The sequence below is a fragment of the Equus caballus genome, chromosome 5 (genome assembly GCF_041296265.1).
Source record: "Equus caballus isolate H_3958 breed thoroughbred chromosome 5, TB-T2T, whole genome shotgun sequence".
NCBI lineage: Eukaryota > Metazoa > Chordata > Mammalia > Perissodactyla > Equidae > Equus > Equus caballus.
This window is the reverse complement of record NC_091688.1, coordinates 55,147,263-55,168,003: the sequence shown is the minus strand read 5'-3', so window position 1 is coordinate 55,168,003 and position 20,741 is coordinate 55,147,263. Positions and strand designations below refer to the sequence as shown.

The following is a 20,741-nucleotide window of genomic DNA, read 5'->3' as shown; positions in this document are numbered from 1 at the left end:
AGGCACTATGACAGCGCCATATTAACGGAGGAGGAAACTGAGGCACAGAAAGATCCACAGCTTAGATCTGAGCCCAGGAAGACGGGACCGGTGTCCACGCTCTTCACCACTGCACTGTGTTACCTTGACACGAAGATCTTGGGTGACATCTTTCTTCCTCATCATCTTCAAAATTTGTTTCTACAGTTAAGTTACGATTGTAAAAAAAAGATGTAAATAAAACTTAGTCTGTCCTTTCTCAAAACCTCATCTCTTCATTTTCTTAAATAGCAGGCTTCAATTTTTACTTTTCTGTCAGTTATTTTAATTTAACCCCTCCTACAATGGTTTGTTGGAAAATGACACCGATTCAGGCTCAGAGTCGTCAAGGTTCCTTCTAATCAACCATTCTGTTGCGCACGTGCCCCCGTTCTCACGATCCCTTTCGTCACTACAGCCCCCTCTTACTGAACAGGTGCTTGAGCTTCCAATTGCGAGGCTGACTGTGGAAGGGAAGGGCCTGCCCCAGACACTGGCTTGAGTTTTCACTGGGGCTGGTGGCCACCCCCACTTACCATCATTCTGACTTTGGGCACAAGTCTCACAGCCCAGACCCTCAAGGTCACCCAGACCTGCTGGCAGTCCTGCATCACCAAAGGTTCACCAGCTCAGAGAGACACAGAAGAGGAGGTATGGATTCTCTCATTTCCCCAGAAACACCCTCTACCTCACCACAAGAGGCAAAGTGGCTTCCTTGGACTCAGAAACAAAAGCCTGTGCTCAGGAAGCACAGCTTCCCACTCAGCAGGGTCGTCTCTGTCTTGATGGCATCACTCACGGATACCACAGTGTCAGTGAGGAGCACACTCATGTTCAGGCTCCTGTAATGCAGGTTCTATCACCTGCTTCCCCCAGTGGGTACCATCACCCCGTCTCCCCAGTGTAAGGAGCACAGAGCTTTGCTAGTGGGACCTCAGAGAAGCCTGAACTGATGGAGCTCATTAATCCCGGACATTTAGGCCAACAGTGATGCAGGATCTGATTCCGTACAGAGTGGATGCTGAGGGAAACATGCAGTTCTGTCCCTGTACCAGGAATCAATCACTGGGATTTTAACGCTAATCCCACCTACACCTCACTGCCAACCTGGAAAAGTCCCTCAACTCTTTGGGCCTCGGTTTGTCCATGCTCAGCAAACTGAGGGTAAAAACCCACTTGTACCTTTCCTGGATTGTGGTCAGAATTAAATTTATTTTGCCTCAGGGAACAGAAGAAAAGGTATGGAGAGTTTCTAGTTTCTTAGAGGGAGCACAGTGGTCACTCATCACTCTGGTGACCATGACCCTGTAGGACTTACTGTATTTTTGCAGCTCGTTGGCCAGGATGTAGGTGGTGGACTCAGAGACAAGGAACTTCTCTTTGAGGTCTCGAAAGTCCTGTTTGCTTTGTTCCAGCTGAGACTGAAGCTCCTGGTTGATTTCCAGGAGGGTCATTTCGGCCCCCGGATCAGACACAGGGCCAAGAGAAACTGCCATGGTGACGTGGGGCAGAAGAGGTAGGGCAGGGACTGGGGAGAAGAGACCCAAACACAGAATGGGTTAAAAACAAGTGAAAGCAAATAGGTTTAATGAGGACTGAGGGGTATGATCCAGGAATTCTTAACTTACTGTCGGGAACAAGTTGATCAACACCCCACAACACTAGCGAGTCTGTAACCCCCAAAACAAGGTTCAAGACGCCAGAGCTCAGAGCCAAAGGCACTGCCTCTAGCTCACACTCCAACATGAGTGACGGAGGGAGGACCCAGCGTGCCAGGTAACAGTCTGGAGTTGCAATAACAGAACTGGAAGGTGGGGGGTGTCATGGAATCTTAGAAGCCCCTGCCTTCCAGTTGCCTAGGCCGTGATGATACACTAGGCCACCTGGTCTCTTCTGAAAGTCACCACTGATGAGGCCACCCCTCAGCAGCCACTCTCAGGAGTTGTCTACGCTTGTGCTGATACCACCGACCTATCTTTTTCCGAGACATATCTAAGCATAATAATTTCCCACTGTTCGTTCTTGTGTTTATAAAAACATCAAGGCAGAAATAGTTTCCCAACAAGTTTTATTTTCTTAAGGGCTGTCATGAAATCACCCCACCTTTCCCTTTAATTAAAACAGATCTGAAGTGTTTTCCACCAGTGAAAATTGTCAAACTTTTAGACTCTCATGATGTTCTTCTCTGGGAATTCTTCAGTCTTTTCTATATCTGTTAAAAAGTGCATGAAAAAAGCAAAGTATCAGGCTAACAGAATGAATAATGAATTTACAAAAATGTTTTCTGTCCTGACTCTCTCAATATCCTTCTTGCTGCATCCCTGTGTTCCGTCAGCTTCTTATCCATCAGTGGCACAGCATGTTGGCTTTTCATTAAACTCAAGTCAAGTGACATCCCTACCTCCTAAACTCCTATATGTCAGGTGCTTGCTTTCTTTTTTTAATGTACCTAAACACTGTATTTCATATTTGTCACTTACAGAGTTCATTCTAGTCCCAAAGTGTTCTTTCCAAGCTGTCAAAATGATTAAAATAGTTTAGGTATGTATCCTTGAAGACATGTAGTGACCATCTATTTTGCAAAGACTTGCAAACCTGATGCTATTTTTCCTGTCATTCAGTTCACTCACATATTGCACAGACAGGGATCAAGAGCAGTGTTTATGGGACATTGCTTGATAGATCTCTTTGACTTGTCCTCATGCCACTGATCTGTAGTTGTATTCCACTAACAGAACACGGTCAGTTCAAAGTCAGGGGTCCGGGATGGTCGATGATCCGTAGTGTACATGTGCAACAGGGTTCCGTGACGTAGAAGCTGAGGTTTAGAAGAGAAGGAGAGGCAGGCAGGGGAAAATGATGCCCGGAGCCCCTCCTTACTTCTTCAGCATCTGATCCCAACTGGGTCTTGTGAGGCTGAGACTTGGGAGACCCCTTGTAGCAGTCTCTCCAGTTTAGTGGTCTCTTCAGTTTAGCTCCTGGACTTGTCTGAGTTGAGGGTGCAACTGGTGTGACCAGGTACCCCCCAGCATTCATGTCAAAGTGAACCACTTTTGAAGTGTATCTTCTCCCCGCTCCATGCCATCCTCCAATGACATCGTGTAATGATATTGATGTGTGAGATCCATCAAAGGCTTTAAAGAAACCTATTTTCTGGTGTCTCTGGGACCTGACATTCTTTGGGAGAAACAAAAACTTGTCAAGTTCCGTCACTTTAAAAAATGATGAAACTGAAGGCTTGCAAAAGTTACATGAGTTACTGGAAGTCACACAGGGGTGTGTTTTTTGCAGTGCTGATTATAGTAATCATAATAACAGTAATAGTTCATTGAATGATATGGTGCCAGGCATTTTGCTAAGCACAATATGCATACGATGGCATTTTATTTTCATCATAATCATTTGAAGTAATACTGTGGTCCAGAAGTAAAGTAAGAAACCAGAAGAGGGACATTAAATTTATTTAGCCAAATTAAAAACAGAAAAAACACTTTTTATTATAAGAGCAAGTAAGTGATCACCTTGTGTTTTGCCACAGTAAGAGAAATCTGTTTTGTCTTTGTCCTGCATTTGTCCCATTTACTGCTGTTCTTTTTCTCTCTCTGTGATATAGCTTTGCTTCTAGAGCGCTCCCTTGTTCTACTAACCCAGCTCCATGCACGTCCAATAGCAGAAGTGACGGCTGGGCTCTTCCACAGTCTCCCTGAACTGCTTATGGTGTCAGGACGTCAGACACAGTCTGGAGGCAAGAGCAACCCATATCTGAGAATGGGTAGCTGCTTTCCCACCTCATTAGAGTCGGCATGATGTCAAATGACAGGAAGGGATGACCTCCCTGTAACTCAGGAGTGATGTCTCAGTTACTGTGATCTGTTGGGCTGAACTGTCCTGAACTTGAATGGTCTTGCTAATGTTCTGGTTTCTTAAGTGGCTAGACTATTTCTGCGTCTTTCTTACTTAAATATCTCTGTTGAAGTTGGAATTAATAGCAATATGATGAATTTTTGTAAGGTAGGAGTCTTGGAGAAGGAGTCTTTGCTCCCTTCAATGAGCAAAAAAGGGTAAATTTAACTTCCATTGAAAGCAAGCTAGAATTTGAAATGAAGGCTTTCACTGTTTTCAAGGTGGACTGTCAGGCACCTCAGGCGTATGTCCCCAAAGGCTTGTGTGTCTGCTGTAAACTGGATGAGGTTAAAACGGGGTCAGGCGCGCCAGGTCCCTTTCCATTCTAGGGTCCTCCAACAGTTCCTCCTCTGCTTTAGAGAATGGATTGGAAATGTCCTTGTGGTTCTTCTCTGTCCCACTTTTGTCTTTTGGGTAAAAGTTACACAGCTCAGTGCTTCCCACCCCAGGAGGGAATCATTATAAGAATCATCTGGGAGGGTTAGTGCAAATCAAGTTCACAGTCCTCACTTGTAGCCATTCTGATTCAATGGGCGGAGGTGGGGCATGGAATGTATTTGCTGAAGTTACTCAGATGCGAAACAGGTTTAGGGCCCACTGATGTCATCGACCTTCCTCACAGTTTGGGGATGATTATTTCAGACACATTATTAATTCTAACCTTCACCATCGACTTGTGAGGAAAGCGTTACATTTCCCTGGTTTGCAGATGAAGAAACCAAGGCACAGAGAGAGTCTGTAACTGGCCCAAGGTCTCCTGGCTGTAAGGGCTGGAGCCAGGTGTCAGGTAGAGTCCCCCTTTTCCCCCAAAGCCCAACCCACATTTTCCAGCTCACTCTCGTGTCAGGTCTTCCCTAGGAGGTGCATCCTTTGCCTATACTTCATTTCGACTGAAAACTTCCTGAATTTAATTTTTTCATCCAGTATGTTTTTCACAACAGGCTAACAGCATCCTATTTTGGCCACTGGCTACTTGAGACACAATGTTTAGTGAAAATACAGGGCATGAGAATGTGCAAAGTCATAATTCATAAACTGTACAATTCACCATTTTGTGACTTCTAGTCGATTTGCAAGGTTGTGAAAGCATCACCACTATCTAATTCCTGAATAGTTTCATTACCTCAAAACAGAAGTGCCATACCTGTTGGCAGACACTCCCTATTCCCCACTCCTCCCAGCCCTTGGCAGCCACTAACCTACTTTCTCTCTCTACAGACTTGCCTAATCTGCATGTTTCTTCTAAATAGAGCCATACAACATGTGATCTTTGGTGTCTGGCTTCTGCACTTAGCATAACGTTTTCAAGGTTCATCCATGATTTGGCATGTATCAGTACTTCATTATTTTCATGCTGGAATAGTATTTCATTTTATGACTATACTACATTTCGTTTGTTCATCACTTGATGGATATTTGGATTGTTTCTACTTTTGGCTACTATGAATAATGCTGCTATGAACGTTCATGTACATGTTTGTTTTTGACCATATGTTTTCAGTTCTCTTGGACATACACCCAGGAGTGGAATTGCTATGTCTACATCAGCTCTACGTTTAACTTTGAGGAACTGATAAACTTTTTTCCAAAGCAGTTGCACCATTTTACCTTCCCATTAGCAATGCATGAGGATTCCAATTTCTCCACATCCTCCTCAACACTTATTATTGCCTGTCTTTTCATTACAGCCATACTAGTGGATGTGAAGTGGTATCTCATTATGGGTTTGATTTCTATTTACTTAGTGACTAATGATGTTGAGCATCTTTTCATGTTCTTATTGGCCATTTGTGCGTCTTCTGTGGAGAAATGTCTGTTCAAACCCTTTTTCCATTCATATACTAGATCATTTGTCTTTTTACTGTTGAGTTGTGAGAGTTCGTTATATATTCTGGATACTAGACACTTGTTGGATACACGTTTTTCAGCTATCTTCTCTGATTCTGTGGGTTGTCTTTTCACTTCCTTGTTAGCATCCTTTGAAGCACAAAAAATTTTAATTTTGATGAAGTCCAATCAATCTACTTATTCATTAGTTGTTTTTGCTTTAGCTGTCTTATCTAAGAAATCATTACCTAATCAAAGATTACGAAGATGTACACATGTTTTCTTCAAAACACTGCTTTGAATTAGAACTTTCCTGGGTTAGGGTAGGGGGACATTTTTGAATGTTGATTCCTATAAATTGATATATATTTATATCCCTCTTGATTGATATTCACAGCCCTGCCACCCACTCCAATGGAGCATCCATGTCCTATAACAGAGATCTGGGAAATGGTATTTACTAACCTCCTGCCTTTGATTCAGGAGAGAGTTCTGGCCATGTGCTTCAGCTTCTCCCTGACCTCTCCTGGTTTCAAAAATTGTTCAATGTCTTTAGAGTGGAACAACTAATTGAGTGTTTTTCTGAGAAACCCTTGGGAGCCCAGCTTGTTCTAGAGCTAGAGTGGACGCCCTCAGTCCACTCCAGATGGGGAAGACTGCAGGAGTTGGGCTTAGGCAAGACTTTCCTCTCTGGTCTCTGATGGAAACGAGCCCCGCTTCAGGGTTTGGGGATGGCTGTTCAAAAGGCTCTTGTTCCTCTCCAATTCTTCTTACTGCATCCACGACTTCTTTCCAGAAATGGCGGGAAAATGTTTTTTTAAGAACAACTAATCTGCTCTCCACCAATAGTTTTCCATCTACAGATTTAAAGTGAGTAAAGGAGGACTCAAATATGTTCTGAGCGCCTATTATTGTTCAAGTGATCATACTTAATCTATGAACTATCTTAATCTATGAACAGGTTTTATCCTTTTCCTTATGTGAAAAGAAAACCCAGAAAGACTACACGACTTCCCAAGATCACACATCGAGTGAGCAGAGGATTGAGCACTAGAAACCATTTCTGTTTGGCCTTCGAAGTCAGCCTCGTACCATGATGTCAAACTGAATGGCAGTAATTTTGCTGGAATACGTCTCAGCGTTTGTTGTTCTAGGGCAATTTTCCCAAGGTAGCAGTGTGTCATTTTAACATTATTTGAGGAACTTTTACATTTCACTATCTTTTTTGGTTAAACTGCACATTTTCCTGTTTCTTCTTTTCCATTGCTTTGGGTTTTTTCTCAAGGGATTCTTATTATTTATGTGTTGAATATTTGTTACCTACTCTCTGTCATTTGTCACTTTTTTCACTCTTTGTCATCATCTCTCTCTCTTTTTTGTTGCTAACTTTTTTTATTGAGGTATAATTTACCTGGAGCAAAATGCACAAAACCTAAGGGTACAGCTCCATGAATTTAGCATACACAGGCCTTGTGTAATCACCACCCAGACCAAGAAACAGAGCATTTCCCACCACCTCCCAAAGTTCTATCGCACTCCCTGCCAGTCAACACCCATCCCCCACAGAGAAACATAGTCTCAATTCTCTCACCATAGATTAATTTTGCTTATTTTTGTACTTCATATAAATGGGATGATGCAGTATGTTCCCTTTCGTTCTGTGTTCTCTCCCTCAATATCTGCTTTTCAGGTTCAACCTTGACAGGCTACTGTGTGAATAATTTGGTTTTTCATTGCCAAGAAATAGTCTGTTTTATAACTATAGCACAATTTTATTATCCATTTTTCTGATGACGGACAGATTTATTTTTGGTTATTCTGCATGAAGTAACTACGAATATACATATACAACTTTGGGGGGTGAGATATTCACTTGTTTCTCCTGGTTACACATACCTAGGAACAGAATTGCATGGTGAAGGAGGGGGCGGGTAGAAACTGACGGAGACTCTTGCAAAGGAATTGCATTCTTTTACATTTTCTCCCAAATACAGAACAGTTTCAGTTTCTCTGTAATCCCCAACACTTAATATTTTCAGTCTGTTTAATTTTAGCCATTCTGCTGGCTGTGTAGTGGTTTTCCATTTTGGTTTTCAGAAGCTAACTGGCCGTGTGGCTCTCTTACTGTCTCAAGTGTCTCTCCCAATCTTCTGCTTATTAATAAACTAGGTCATTTGTAATGTTCTTTCTGACTTGTATAAGTTCTTTATATACTTTGGATATACTGTCCCTACTCAGATATATGTACTGCAAGTAATTATTCCTGGTCTATGAATTGCTTTTTCACTTTTTAAACAGTCATTTATGATAAGCTAAAGATTTAATATTTTATGAAATCCACTTTGATTATTCTTTCATGTACGGCGAGTGCCTTGGTGTTATGCCTAAGAAATCTTTGCCTATACCTTGTTCATGAAAATACTTCCATTTCTTTTTTCAAAGGCTTTATAGTTTTAACTTTCACATCTCCAATTAACTTCAATGTATGGTGGGAAGTGGTTTTTAATATTAACTTATTTTTACATAAATATGCATTCTTTCTAACACCTTTCCTTCCATGGAAAAGTCTTTCATTACCCCAGTCAAGTGTATTGGTGACTTCATTAAAAAAATCAAATAATTGTATACATATGTGGGTAAATATTTTACTCTCTACTCTTTCACATTGCTCTATTTGTGTTGTGTTTACTTCCACCAATACTATATGTTGTACTTGTTGTAGCTTTAGAGTGAGTTTTGAAATCTAGTAGTTTGTCCTCCAACTTAGTTCTTCTTCAAGGTTGTCTTGGCTATTCTAGGTACTTTCATATCCATAAACATTTTAGAATTAGCTTGAAAATTTGCCCCAAAAACGCCTGCCGCAATATTCATTGGGATAATGTTGATTTGACGTTCTAACAATATTGAATCTTCAACTCTATAAATTTGATAGATATTTTATGATTTATCTAGGTCTTCTTTAATTTCTCTCAGTAATAGTTTTCAGGGGCCTTTATTATATGTGTTCTTAGGCGTTTAATGATGGCGGGTGGTAATCTGTATATTGTTTTACTGAATTTCATTTTCTCAATAACTCACATCTAGAATGGAGAAATACAATCAATTATCATACGAATGCTGCTGAGGCATAATTTAGGTACAATAGACCGCACCACTTTAAAGTACACAATTAAATGCATCTGACAGACTATACACTAATGGAAATACTGCTACGATCAGGACACAGGGCATTTCCATTAGCTCATGATGTTCCTTGCGCCCCTTTGCAGTCCATCACTCCCTGAACCCCCAGCCCCAGGCAACCACGGTCATTACAGATGGGTTTGTGTTTTTAACAACTTTATATAATGGAACCATCCATGTACACTCTCATGTCTGCATTTCTTCATGAGGCATAATGATTTTAAAATCCATCCACATTACTCAAGGCATCAACAGTTCATGCCTTTTTATTGCTAAGGGGATTTCCTTTGTATGGCTGTATTGTGTCTATTTATATATTCATTTATTAATGGACATCTGTGTAGTTTCCAGGTTTTGGCCATTATGAATAAAGCTATTGTGCATATTCATGTGCGGATTGTTGTGTGGACATATTGCGTAAACACCTAGGAGTGGAACGGCTTTTCACGTGACTGGTGTGTGTTTAACTGTGGTGCAGCTGTTCAAAGTGGTTGTGCCATTTTTCATTTCCACAAGTGCAAGAGATTTCTAGTTGCTTTACACCCTCACCACATGTGGTATTTCCTGTCTCTTTAATTTTAGTCAAGCTAATGGATGGGGAATGGTAACCATTGCAGTATGAATTTATTTCCCGGATGACAGAGGTGAGCATCTTTTCATGTGCTTTTGGGCCATTTATATATCTTCTTTTGAGAAGTATTTCCTCAAGTCTTTTGACTGATTCTCTTATTGCATTATCTTATCATATGAGATATATGTAAGAAAGGTACACTGAAAACTACAGAACATCCCTTTAAGTAATTAAAGAACTAAATTAATGGAAAGATAAAACTTGTTATGAATTGGAAAACTCAAGATGCTTTAGATGTCAATTCTCCTCAAACTGCTCTGCAGATCTATTACAATCCCAATGCGAATTCTGGCAAGTATTTTGGGACATTGCCTATTTCCAGAATTACTATACAAATCTTTCGCCCAATTTATAATTGATTTCTTTGTCTTTTTATGATTTGGTTTTAAGAGTTTCTGTGTAGTCTGTGTATAAGTCCTCTATCAGGTATGTCATTTACAAATGTTTTCAACTCTGGCTGGACTTATCATTCTCTTACCAGTGTTTTTTGAAAAGCAAATGTTTTCAATTTTTATGACGTTCAATTTATCAATGTATTCTTTTACTGATTATATTTTTGGCATCCAGCTAGGAAACATTTGTCTAACCTAAGTCACAAATATTTTACTCTTAGTTTTCTTCTGGATGTTTTACAGTTTTAAAGTTTACATTTAGATCTATTTTGTATCATCAGTTCATTTTTGTATATGGTGTGAGACATGGATTCTATTTATTTATTTAACTATTTTTCATATGGATATAGATATCCACTAGTTGAAAAGGTTGAGAAAGATCATTCTTTACCATTTGCTGAAAAGACTATCTTTCCTCCACTGCATTGCCTTTTTCCATTTGTCAAAAATCATTCTGTTTACAGGTATTATTTTAATTTTTGACTCTTTTTTCTGTTCCATTGACCTTTTGACTTATCATTACACCAATACCATACTGCTTTGAATATGATAACTTCATAATAGTTCTTGAAATCAGGTAGAGCTAGCCTTCTAACACTGTTTTTTTATTTTATAGGTGTTTTGACTATGCAAGATCTTTGGCATTTTCATATTCATTTAGAATCAGCTCATTACTGTCTCCCTAAGATGCTGACTGAGATTTGAGTTGGCTTGCAGTGAATCTATAGATCAAATTGAGGAAAACTGACATCTCAAAAATAATGAGTCTTCTGACCCATGAACAAGGCATTTGTCTTCATTTGTTAGGTCTTCCTTAATTTCTTTCACCAGTTACCTCGTAGTTCCATTTGTTTGATGCTATTATTTTTTCACATTTCAATTGTGCATTGAAATTATATAGACAAAAAATAGATTTTTGTATATTGACCATGTATCCTGCTAGAAACAAATGCGTCAGAGTCAAGCTAGATCTGGCAGAGACCATACCTTTGGAGACTTGTGTATTTTCAAGTGAGAAGAATCTTCTTCAATTCAACTGGGGATTTATCATCAGTCCAAGGAAGACAATCAAAACCCATGCTGAGTCCCGTGGCTGGGAAGCGTTTGTAGGAGGGCTGTTGTGGACTAACGAATCTGAAAGGTTTTGTGTGTTCATCAGTAAGATTTCCTTAAAAGTAACCATTCAGTTGGTGAGCCTGCCAATTTACCCTTGTAGCTGCAATACCAGTTACAAGATTTAGGGACCAATCTTCTCCCTTATTATTTCATTTACTCTTCCTTAATTGATTGCAAAGTTACGTGCTGCCAGAATCTTTCGAACGGTATGCAAAAATATATCCACCAAATTTAGTGAGTTCATGCCCTGTTCTGACTAGTCTTATTGCTGATGTGTTCTATGATAAAAATGACAGGAAGAGCATTAAAATAATCAATAGCAGCAGCCGAGGGGGGTTGGTTGTGTGCCATTTGGAAGCCACAGGGGACATTGCCTCCTATACCATCTCTGAAGTAGGCGTCCACTCCCATCAGTCTGTGAGCATCGGAGCCCTGAGGCTGCGACTGAATGTGTACTCCCTTTGCGCCAGCTTCATTCCCCAAAAGGGGGTGAAAGACCTTCCGTTCAAATCATGCCATGACTGGTGTATGTAGCATATTTAAGTTATCTCCTTAGTCACTGAGCTTTCCAGCCAGTCATGTAAAGCCTGCTCACCTGGATGACTCACAAGGACTCATTCCCAGTGGGTCAGACGAATTGTCTCTGAAAGACCAAAGCATCCATTTGTCATTATATGTCTCTCCTAAAGCTTATTCTTGCTAGGCTAAAACACAGCTCACAAACAGCTTTAAATGTGTTTTATTTATATCTGTTTAATGGTTTTCTAAAGGCAGTGTCCCCACTGATTTTGTTTTTACAGTCCAATTTTTTCTTTGCCAATGCTCTGCCCATTTGACAGGATCCAAGAGTCAGTGTAAACATAGATTCACCACACTGGTTTGTTACCAACCTACTGATGATTGTGTACATTACACATAATTCTGTACATTGGGCTGACTGTCCCCTCCTCTTGTTACCTGCTTCCTACTGGGTGTTCAGTTGTAATGTCACTCACTACTTCCACTGACATCCCTGGATGACAGTGCCACTATCTGTAAAAACAGTTGTCTTACATTGCTATTTATCAAAATTATCATACTGTCATTAAGTCAGCATGTTTGTGAGCCTCATTAATAGTTATATCTACGATAGTCAATTCTTCAGTTAGGACAGAAACTAGAATTTAAAAATAAGAAATAACTTCTCTATTATTTTGGCTTTTTTAGAAAAATACACCATTTCCATTTCAGGTGTGTGTGCTGATGTGCAGCTTCCTGACCTCCTTTATAAAAGTCACTGTTGGTCCAAGAGAATATACAATAAATTTTGTACAGAATGACTGCAAATCATGGGCTAAATATTTAGTGTCCATGGCATCCAAAATTTCGCTAAACATGGTTTTCTAAGATGTAATGTTCTTCTGAGACAACTCATCTACAACTCCAAAAGCCTCAAGACATTTCCTCCACCTTTTGTGGCCACTGACATAAAATCTGCTCAGCCTCTTCTTACGGCACCTACAATGGGATCTGTTTTGTTCCATGGCCTTAGAGACAGAGCCATTTTCCCAACTTGTTTAAGTGCATGCAGGACCTCCTGTTTCTGTAAGATCAATGGAAATGAATGGCTCTCTTCATTATTTGGTATGTACAGTCATCGTTTGGGTCACTTGGGGAATGTGCTGTCTTCACAAGTCATTAGGTGTTGCTAAATGCAATAAATTTTCTCTCACCACATGACACTACACCCGACCCATGCACTGTTTTCCTGAAAATATCACTTTCTGAGTGAGATCTTGAAAGTTGTTGAGGTTCATTGCCGAACCACACATTATTCAATCTTTTCGAGTCCATCTCTCTGCTTTTTCTCTTGACATGGCTACTATCTAAATAACATCTGTGAAATGAAACACAGGAAGGAGGACCACGCCAATATTTGGGACACTCAACTATGACAGTTGGCAGCCAGGACGCTCTCTGGTGGAGATTCTCCAGATGCTTTTTTACCTGACTCCTTATTGCTCCTCCTCATCATCTTCCCTTTCCCCAGGATGAGACTATTGTATCTGCTGTTGATATTGTCACCTACAGAGAACCCAGACTGAGCTGGAGACAGGCATCTTTCAGCTCTCCTTAGTAAAGACTGTCTCCTCCAGCAAAATCAGCACAATGCTTTACCCACAGGGGCTCAGTAAATGCATTCATGGAGCTCAACTAATTTAGAATCCATGTTATCTAGATGAGCAGAGATGTTATATTTTATAGAACTTGATAGGATAAATAGAGGAGTGACACAGGGTGTGTTAGTTTATTCTATTTCTAAGGGAACAAAAGTCATTGGGTTTATCAACCACTAGAATATCAGAGGGCCAGGTATTAGTCCCAGACCCCCTACCTTCTCACTTCAAACTTGGAAGTTGCTTTATTCCATTTTTAGTTCAGGTATTTGATCTAAAATTTGAGGATTGAATACCAAGTTCCAAAATGCTGGGAATATGTCTGATTTTCAAATTATTTTTGGTGCGGGGAGAGAATCTTGAAGTCTAGAATGCATTTAAGTTACCAGAGCGAAGCTGGATCATCACTTTTCATTATGGTGAGGATGAACTCATAAGACTGGTTACCACAGGGGAAGAAGTGGTAAAGGGGTGGAAGAAGGGAAGAGGGGTGGGCAAAATGGGTAAAGGAGTTCATTTGTGTGGTAACAAATGGGAATTAGACTTTGGGTGGTGAATAGAAGGTAGTGTATACAGAAGTTGAATAATAATGAAAAACATCTGAAATCTTTAGAATGTTATAAACTAATGATACCTCAGTAAAGATAAAAGAAATAAAACTATAAAAATTTTAACAAAAGACTAATTAAACTTGCCTCTTTATTTCTCCAGCTGGCCAGGATATAGTCAGTAGCTACTGAGATCAGCAGTTTTCTCTGGAGACGTTGGCAGTGCTGAACGCTTTGAGCCAACATGGAGCCCAGGTTGGTTGTATCCTGAGAGGCTGAAACCTGGCTGAGGTCCAGGGTCACTGGGCCAGGAAAGGTCATCCACCTGCAGGAAAAAACAGAAAGGGGACCAGGACAACCACTGAGGTCATCCCTAGGCAGCACTGGCCACTTCCTCCAATGACCCACCACCACTACACTTCTCATGACTTCCTGGTTCCTAGACTGAGAGCTCTGTGAAGCTGGAATATTTTCTTAATCTCTGTATTCATGTCTCCCAGCACCAAGTCAAGCGCTGATGAGTCTCTCGTGATGTTCACTCACTGATCGAATCAAAGTGGTTCCAAACCATCATCTCACTACATTCCTGTCTCAAATGTCCCGTCAGGAATGCTCTGTTCTCTCTCAGGATGTAGCAGATGCCTATCCTTAGAGAGGAGCCTGCCCTACACTCTCTAGGCGCTATGACACTCACCTGGGGTCAGCTCTGGTGATGACGGGACTGTCCTCAGGGCTTCCTCTCGATGGTGCACCCTGTCATTAGGAAGAGATGTCCTCGGCCTACCCTCCCATCCTCTGGGCTGCCACGACACCCAAGTTTACGAGAGCTACTACACTGTGTTGAAACTATCTGTTTGTATTCTTCCTCTCACTGCTCTGATTTCCTCAGGGAAATCTCACTGATATCTGAACTCCAAGTTCTTAACACAGCATAAGGAAAATTAAGCCCTCATCAAATATTTAAGAGATATTGTGTGTGAAGCATTTCTCAACGATAAATGCAGAAGAATATTATTAGTATCACTGCTTCAGATGAAAGGGTTCCCTACCCATGCCCTCCTGACCTTAAGGCACAACTGTTTAATGTAAGAATGAACATCTCCAACCCTTCTCCAAACATCACTTATCCCTCTAAGCCCACACTTACTGGGAGGGCATCTACTACAAGGACAGCCCCAAGGTGGAGGCTGGGGGGTCTGGAGGGTCTGGGGCAGAGCCTCATGGTCGCTTCCTCTTCCTCTTGGAATTGGTGCTTCCCAGAAGTAGAAACCAACCCCGATCCATCCTTGGATCTCATTGGCAGGTGCACAGGTCTGCTGTGGAGTAAGTTGCTCTCCCAGTCATCACTGTTCAGCTCAGGCTGCTCCTCAAGGAGCCAGGTGATGCTATAAACATTCCTCAGTTTCCCTTGACTTTTCTGAACTCAACTTGGCCTGATTCTCACCTCCTTTGGCAACCACCTGCTCCACCAGTACCTGGCCATTCTTTGGGTTGTTCTCATCCACCAAACCTGCTGATTTTCTTTCTTCCATCTGCTCTCTCAGTTCTGTGTTTTCAGCCCGTGAGCTCAGCTCAGGCTCCTGCAGGAGACACACAGAGAAAGGACCAAGGTCAGTTCTTGTCTGCAGTTCCCAGGGCACATTTAACACACAACTCAGTCCTCACGTACTTAGAGAAAACCGAGCAGGAAAGGATTTTGGAGAATTTGAATAACAACCTTATCTTACTGATGAGCAAACTGAGGCCCAGAGAGAACAGGAGATTTTCCCAGGATCCTTCACCACTTGACGGCAGCAGAGCCACCACACAAGCCTTGGCCACAAGCTTCCCTGTTCAAAGCACCTACCACAACCTCCAGGAACCCACATCTGAGTTTCAGGGGACACTGGATCAAACATCAGTATTTCCACTGTTAAAACAAAAATATCTGAAGGATCTTTCCTGGGACAATTCTTTTATCACAGGTCTATAGTCTTCTTATATATACTCAGTCAGTTTTCAACCCTGGCTGACACAATGAGACCAGGGCATACATAAATATTAAATAAAATTTATTACAGCCATAATTAAAATGTATTTATGGGATCATCTGTGAAACGTCTAGCTCCTGTGTCAGAAGATCATCTTCCTGAGAGCAGGCGCGCTGTCTGCCTTGTCCACCCCATCTCCCCAGGGCTTCCACAAGAGCCCACCAGATAAACCACTCAGGAAACACTCGCCAAGTGGATACATAGGAGTTCCCAGGAATAACTAACTCTTGCTGGTTTCTTCTGGTCCCAACCACATCTGCAGGCAAACCCTATCCCAGGTCTGTGTTGAAGCAACAAAAGCACAGCCTTAGGAAAGGCAGTCAGAGGTTCAAAGACCAGCTCCACCATGGACCCAGAATGCTTTTGTGGAGGATTTCATTACCCTCTTTGAGCGTATTTATCTCATGTATAATAGAGAAGAATGTAGAATGGGAAAGAGAGAAGGCAGCATGGACCACTAGAGGGGTGGACGATTAAATGAGATATCATGCAGCAGACAGGGCTCCAATCCCTGAGCACTAGCTTCAGAACTAAAGATGCCCACATCAGAGACAGTGTGGTGCTTGTTAAAAACCTCTGGGGATAAGGCCCAGAAAACTGCATTTCAGATAAAAATTCCATGGAGAATCGCATGCAAAGAGAGAGCCCCACCATTAAACAAACAAGCTAGGGTGGAGATCCCAAAAGCTCTAGTGGCAGCAAGAATGACTCAGTTGGAGCAAAGCAAGTCCCTTGTCCCAGGTGTCCTTTGTACAGGAAATTTCCCCCTTTCCAAGAAGGGTTCCTACCTGATGTGGGACACAAAGAGGACCCTGCTTCCGCAGTCGGGGCTTTTGGTGCCTCCATTTTCCTTTAGGTTTTCTCCTCTGCTCTAATCGCTGGGGATTGCCATACTCATCTGGGTCATTTCTGTCTGAAGACCTCTGTGATTTTATTCTCCTCTTGGAGAAAGAGATGGCAGAGGTCAGTTCTGGGGCTCCACAGTTCTAGGCTTTCTCCTAAGCCGCCTAGGTGAGCGGAAAGATATCATGACGGAGAGAAATCAGGTCAATAAAGAGGATCCCAGAGGAGCATGAGATCGCAAGGGCAGGCCCTCATGGGAGATAGTCAGAACCCCAACAGGGTCAATATCAGACCTATTCAGGTGGAGAGGACACACCGACCAATTCTGTGAGCAGAGAACCCAGCCACGTCCTTCCAGACTTCTGACCTACAGAACTGTGAGATAACAAATGTGTGTTGTTTTATACCACTGTTTTTGTCATCTGTTAACAAGCAGCAATAGAAAACTAATTCAGATGCTTCTCTCTACTCTCCTGATTTTTCAATTTTCCCAAACATGTATGCTAATCCCCGTAAAGTAAAAAAGATCAAAGAACCACAGTAAAAACCTTGTGCTATGTAAATCTTGTGTTCCTCTTCCTATGACTGTTCCCAAGCCCGTGTATCATGAAGGACACTTTAAAGGGCATTTCAGGCGCTGGAGGAATGTCTCTTTAATGTGACCAACCAAACCTCTAAAGGAATAAAGAGGGCACAATACTTAACTCCACATAACATTATCTACAAATCCATCATCTAGCTCTATTTTCTATGGCAGAGTTTTTTAGCTCATTGTTCTGACTCACCAGACAAGGTTTTATAGCAAGTACCAGTTCCCAGCACAGGCAAACCTATTCAAGGAGAGCAATAAAGCAGCTACTATATTAAGTTTCCCAAATAAATTCCTTATATTGATGCAATCTCTCCTCTTATTTGGACTAGAAATAAACAAAAGTTTTGTGTGTGTGTGTGTTTGTTTTTTTGGAGGAAGATTAGCCCTGAGCTAACTTCTGCCAATCCTCCTCTTTTCACTGAGGAAGACCGGCCCCGACCTAATATCCATGCCCATCTTCCTCTACTTTATATGTTGGACGCCTACCACAGAGTCTATTTTTTAAAGTCCTATTCTAATGAAAATTTCAACTTAAAGGTCTCTATTTTCCAGTTTTTATTCTGCTCAATTCCAGTCATGGACACCTCACTCCCTAGGGTTGGTGAGTTCCCAAGACCCTGCAGCCTGGACTCTCTCAACGGAACTCAGGGGAACCCAACCCCAAACCTCATCTATGAACCAGCCCTGCACCCTCAAAATCCAGAACAGTGTTCAAACCCAACAGGCAGTGGCATGTACCCAGCAGGAGTGATATGTTTGCACAGCTCCAGATTATCTGAGAGAACAGAGCAGTCATCAAATAGAACACAACAGAGAAAAATCATGTTGATTTCAGCTTTTCCAGGATGCCAGTGAAGTTGGACCAATGAGCATAAACTCATTGGAGGAACTCTCTCAATAAGGGGTTAATTGTTGACAAAAATAGATGGTAGGTACAGATGCTACCCAGTGTTGGCAAGAGGGTGGAGAAAAGAACATTCTCTTAAATGACTGAGAATATGAATTGGTAAAGCTTTGCAAGGCAGTAGGGCAGGATTTAGCAAAACTATACATGTACAAATATATTTCTAAACCCAGCACTTCCCTTTACAGGGACAGATGCTGGAGAAATACTTACACAAGCAATGATAGAGATAGATACAGATACAGATATAGATATGGATATGGATGTAGACATAGATATAGATGTGGATGTAGATATACAGATGTCCCATGCAGCATTGTTTGTAAAAATAATCACTGGAAGCAATTCCATGTCCATCAATTGGAGAACATTTATTTATAATGGTCCATCCATACCCTGAAAGGATCTAAAGTTGTTTGAAAGAACAAGGCAGGTAATAACAATGCAGATGGGGATGGACTGGGAAGAGCTAAGATGTACTGAGTATTTACTCTGTGCCAGGCACTGGGCTCAATGCTTTCCCTGCACATCTCATTTAAACCTAGGACAACCCAGGGAGGAAGAACTCTTATTTGACGCATTTTTAAATGAGAAATTGAGCCATAGAAAATTCAAGAAACTTAGTTATCAACCTCACACTGTTACCCAGCCAGGTTTGCACCTACAGCTTGTGAGACCAGGATGCTCTCTTTCCCAGTTCTCTATTTTAGGGATTTCCAGAGTGAAAGAAAAATACCAGCCTCTGATGCCCTGAACTGATCTGACACTCACAGCCTGACTGTTTTGTTCTCATGCTGGAAAGAAACAATCTCACATACAGAATATCAACCTCAGATGGGATTACTCTGAGATCTTGATAAAATGAGACAAAACAAGGTTACCTCATAATTTCGTCCAGGCATAGACAAAGACAAGGTCACTATGCAACCTACAAAATCCCAAACATCCTCCTCTTTTCCTAAGGAAATGGCTGTTATTTCTTTAGCCCAATCATAGAATTGCCCCTGCTGACAACAGTATTCAGTATGGAACAAACCCTGCCTCCGTCCATCCTTCCCCAAATCACCCAGCCAAAGCCCAAATCCTATAATAGATTACTTCTAAGTCCCTCTTGCTTAGACCATGGGGTGTGTTCTTTCTGGCTGGAAGGAATAAAAAACCCAACTTGTTTCATGTTCCTGGCGATTTGGCTTAAGGGAATTGATACCAGCTTTCCAGGAATGAGCAGCTGTAAACACTCAGCCTCAGGAAGAAACGTTATGTTCTCCTGAGATATCTAGGCTCTGCAACTCCACCACTTGTTTTTACCCTAAAAGAGAAAGACAGATTCTTTCTACCTAATCCCTTTAATATCCAACGTGAACCTTAGGAGTTTAGGCAGGATTTTTCCACGTCTGATTTAAAGTAGAGAGATTGAAGATAAGGTTAAGAGAGAACCTAGTTAAGAGAGAACGTGCAGCACAAACATGGCTTAAAAGGACCTGGGATTAGTGAAAACTCAGTGTCCCTCGCGGGGCCTGACCACCCTCCTTTCATCTGACAGATGAACGAGCCCACCTATTACCCAGCAAAAGGCGGGCGCTGGTCCTCTCTGCCAAGTCTCTCTAGCCCCAAGCTGCCGCAGCCTGGGCTCTTCTCCCTTGTCTAATTGCGCCAGCTCCGGAAGACATTGACCCCAAGAATCGTGTGGAGATATCTACATTACCATTGTGTGATATCCTAAGAATCAGAAATTTCTGTTGGTGACAAAGTGACAAGACTGTCATATGCCCACATTCAGACGGAAAACTAAATTTCTTGAAGAGATCAGTCAAAATAAAGATGTCATTATCCCATCAAACTTAAACGTATGATGTTTTGGAAGGCATTTTTCTGGATCGTGCGGCAAGGGCTGTTCTACCTGGTTTTGATGCCTGGCGGCCTCCACCAAAGGCATGGACGACGTGGCAGGCTCTGTGGGGTCCTTAGTGTGGTCTTGCAACTCTTTTGTTGCTGTTGTTCTTATTCCTTCTATGATAGTTCTAATTTTCAAGAGCTCTTGTTCTACATTGGCCTGTGGATGAAAGACCATCCACAGGGACGAGACCTGACAGCCCACGTTCGGCCTAAACCTGGAGGGTGACGACGTCACTTCCCGCTCAGTTTGCTGTCCTGCCAGAGGTGGTGCGCACGTCAGAAGGAAGTAACAGTGAATGACACCAGGCCAGGGGCGGGTCTTATGCAGATAAGACAGGTCCAGGGGCTGCTGTTCAGACACCTGTTGGTCACAGACTCTATGACTTCCAGAGCCACAGGGACGGCGTCCAGGATGGTTGCCTGAATTTGAGCACAAGTGCTGTGCAGAGGAGCCCGGGGGCGGGGGGAGGGAGTCCTAGAGACGGGAGTGGACAGTGTAAAGAATGTCAGGCTATGGCAGGGCTGCAGGGAACGATTTTCCACGTGTTGTACTGCAGATATCCCCAAAATGGACGGGCCTCCTCAGGGTAAGTTTGCTCAGTTTTACTTCATGTTTTCTTATCCCTCTCATTGTCAGGAAATAACAATGTGGAATTGACTGTGCAATATGTGATAGTGAGTGATGGTGTATGGACTTTATCT

At 41.9% G+C, this 20,741-nt stretch overlaps 1 protein-coding gene across 1 annotated transcript in view; it reads right to left on the bottom strand.

Moving 5' to 3' along the window:
• REG4 (regenerating family member 4) overlaps positions 1 to 20,741 on the bottom strand; it is a 54,022-nt gene that overhangs the window by 9,609 nt on the left and 23,672 nt on the right. The window contains 4 exon segments of the mRNA XM_023642105.2: positions 1,337 to 1,546; positions 1,647 to 1,802; positions 15,219 to 15,354; positions 20,044 to 20,294. Of these exon segments, the coding sequence (XP_023497873.2) occupies positions 1,337 to 1,546; positions 1,647 to 1,802; positions 15,219 to 15,354; positions 20,044 to 20,294 (753 nt within the window).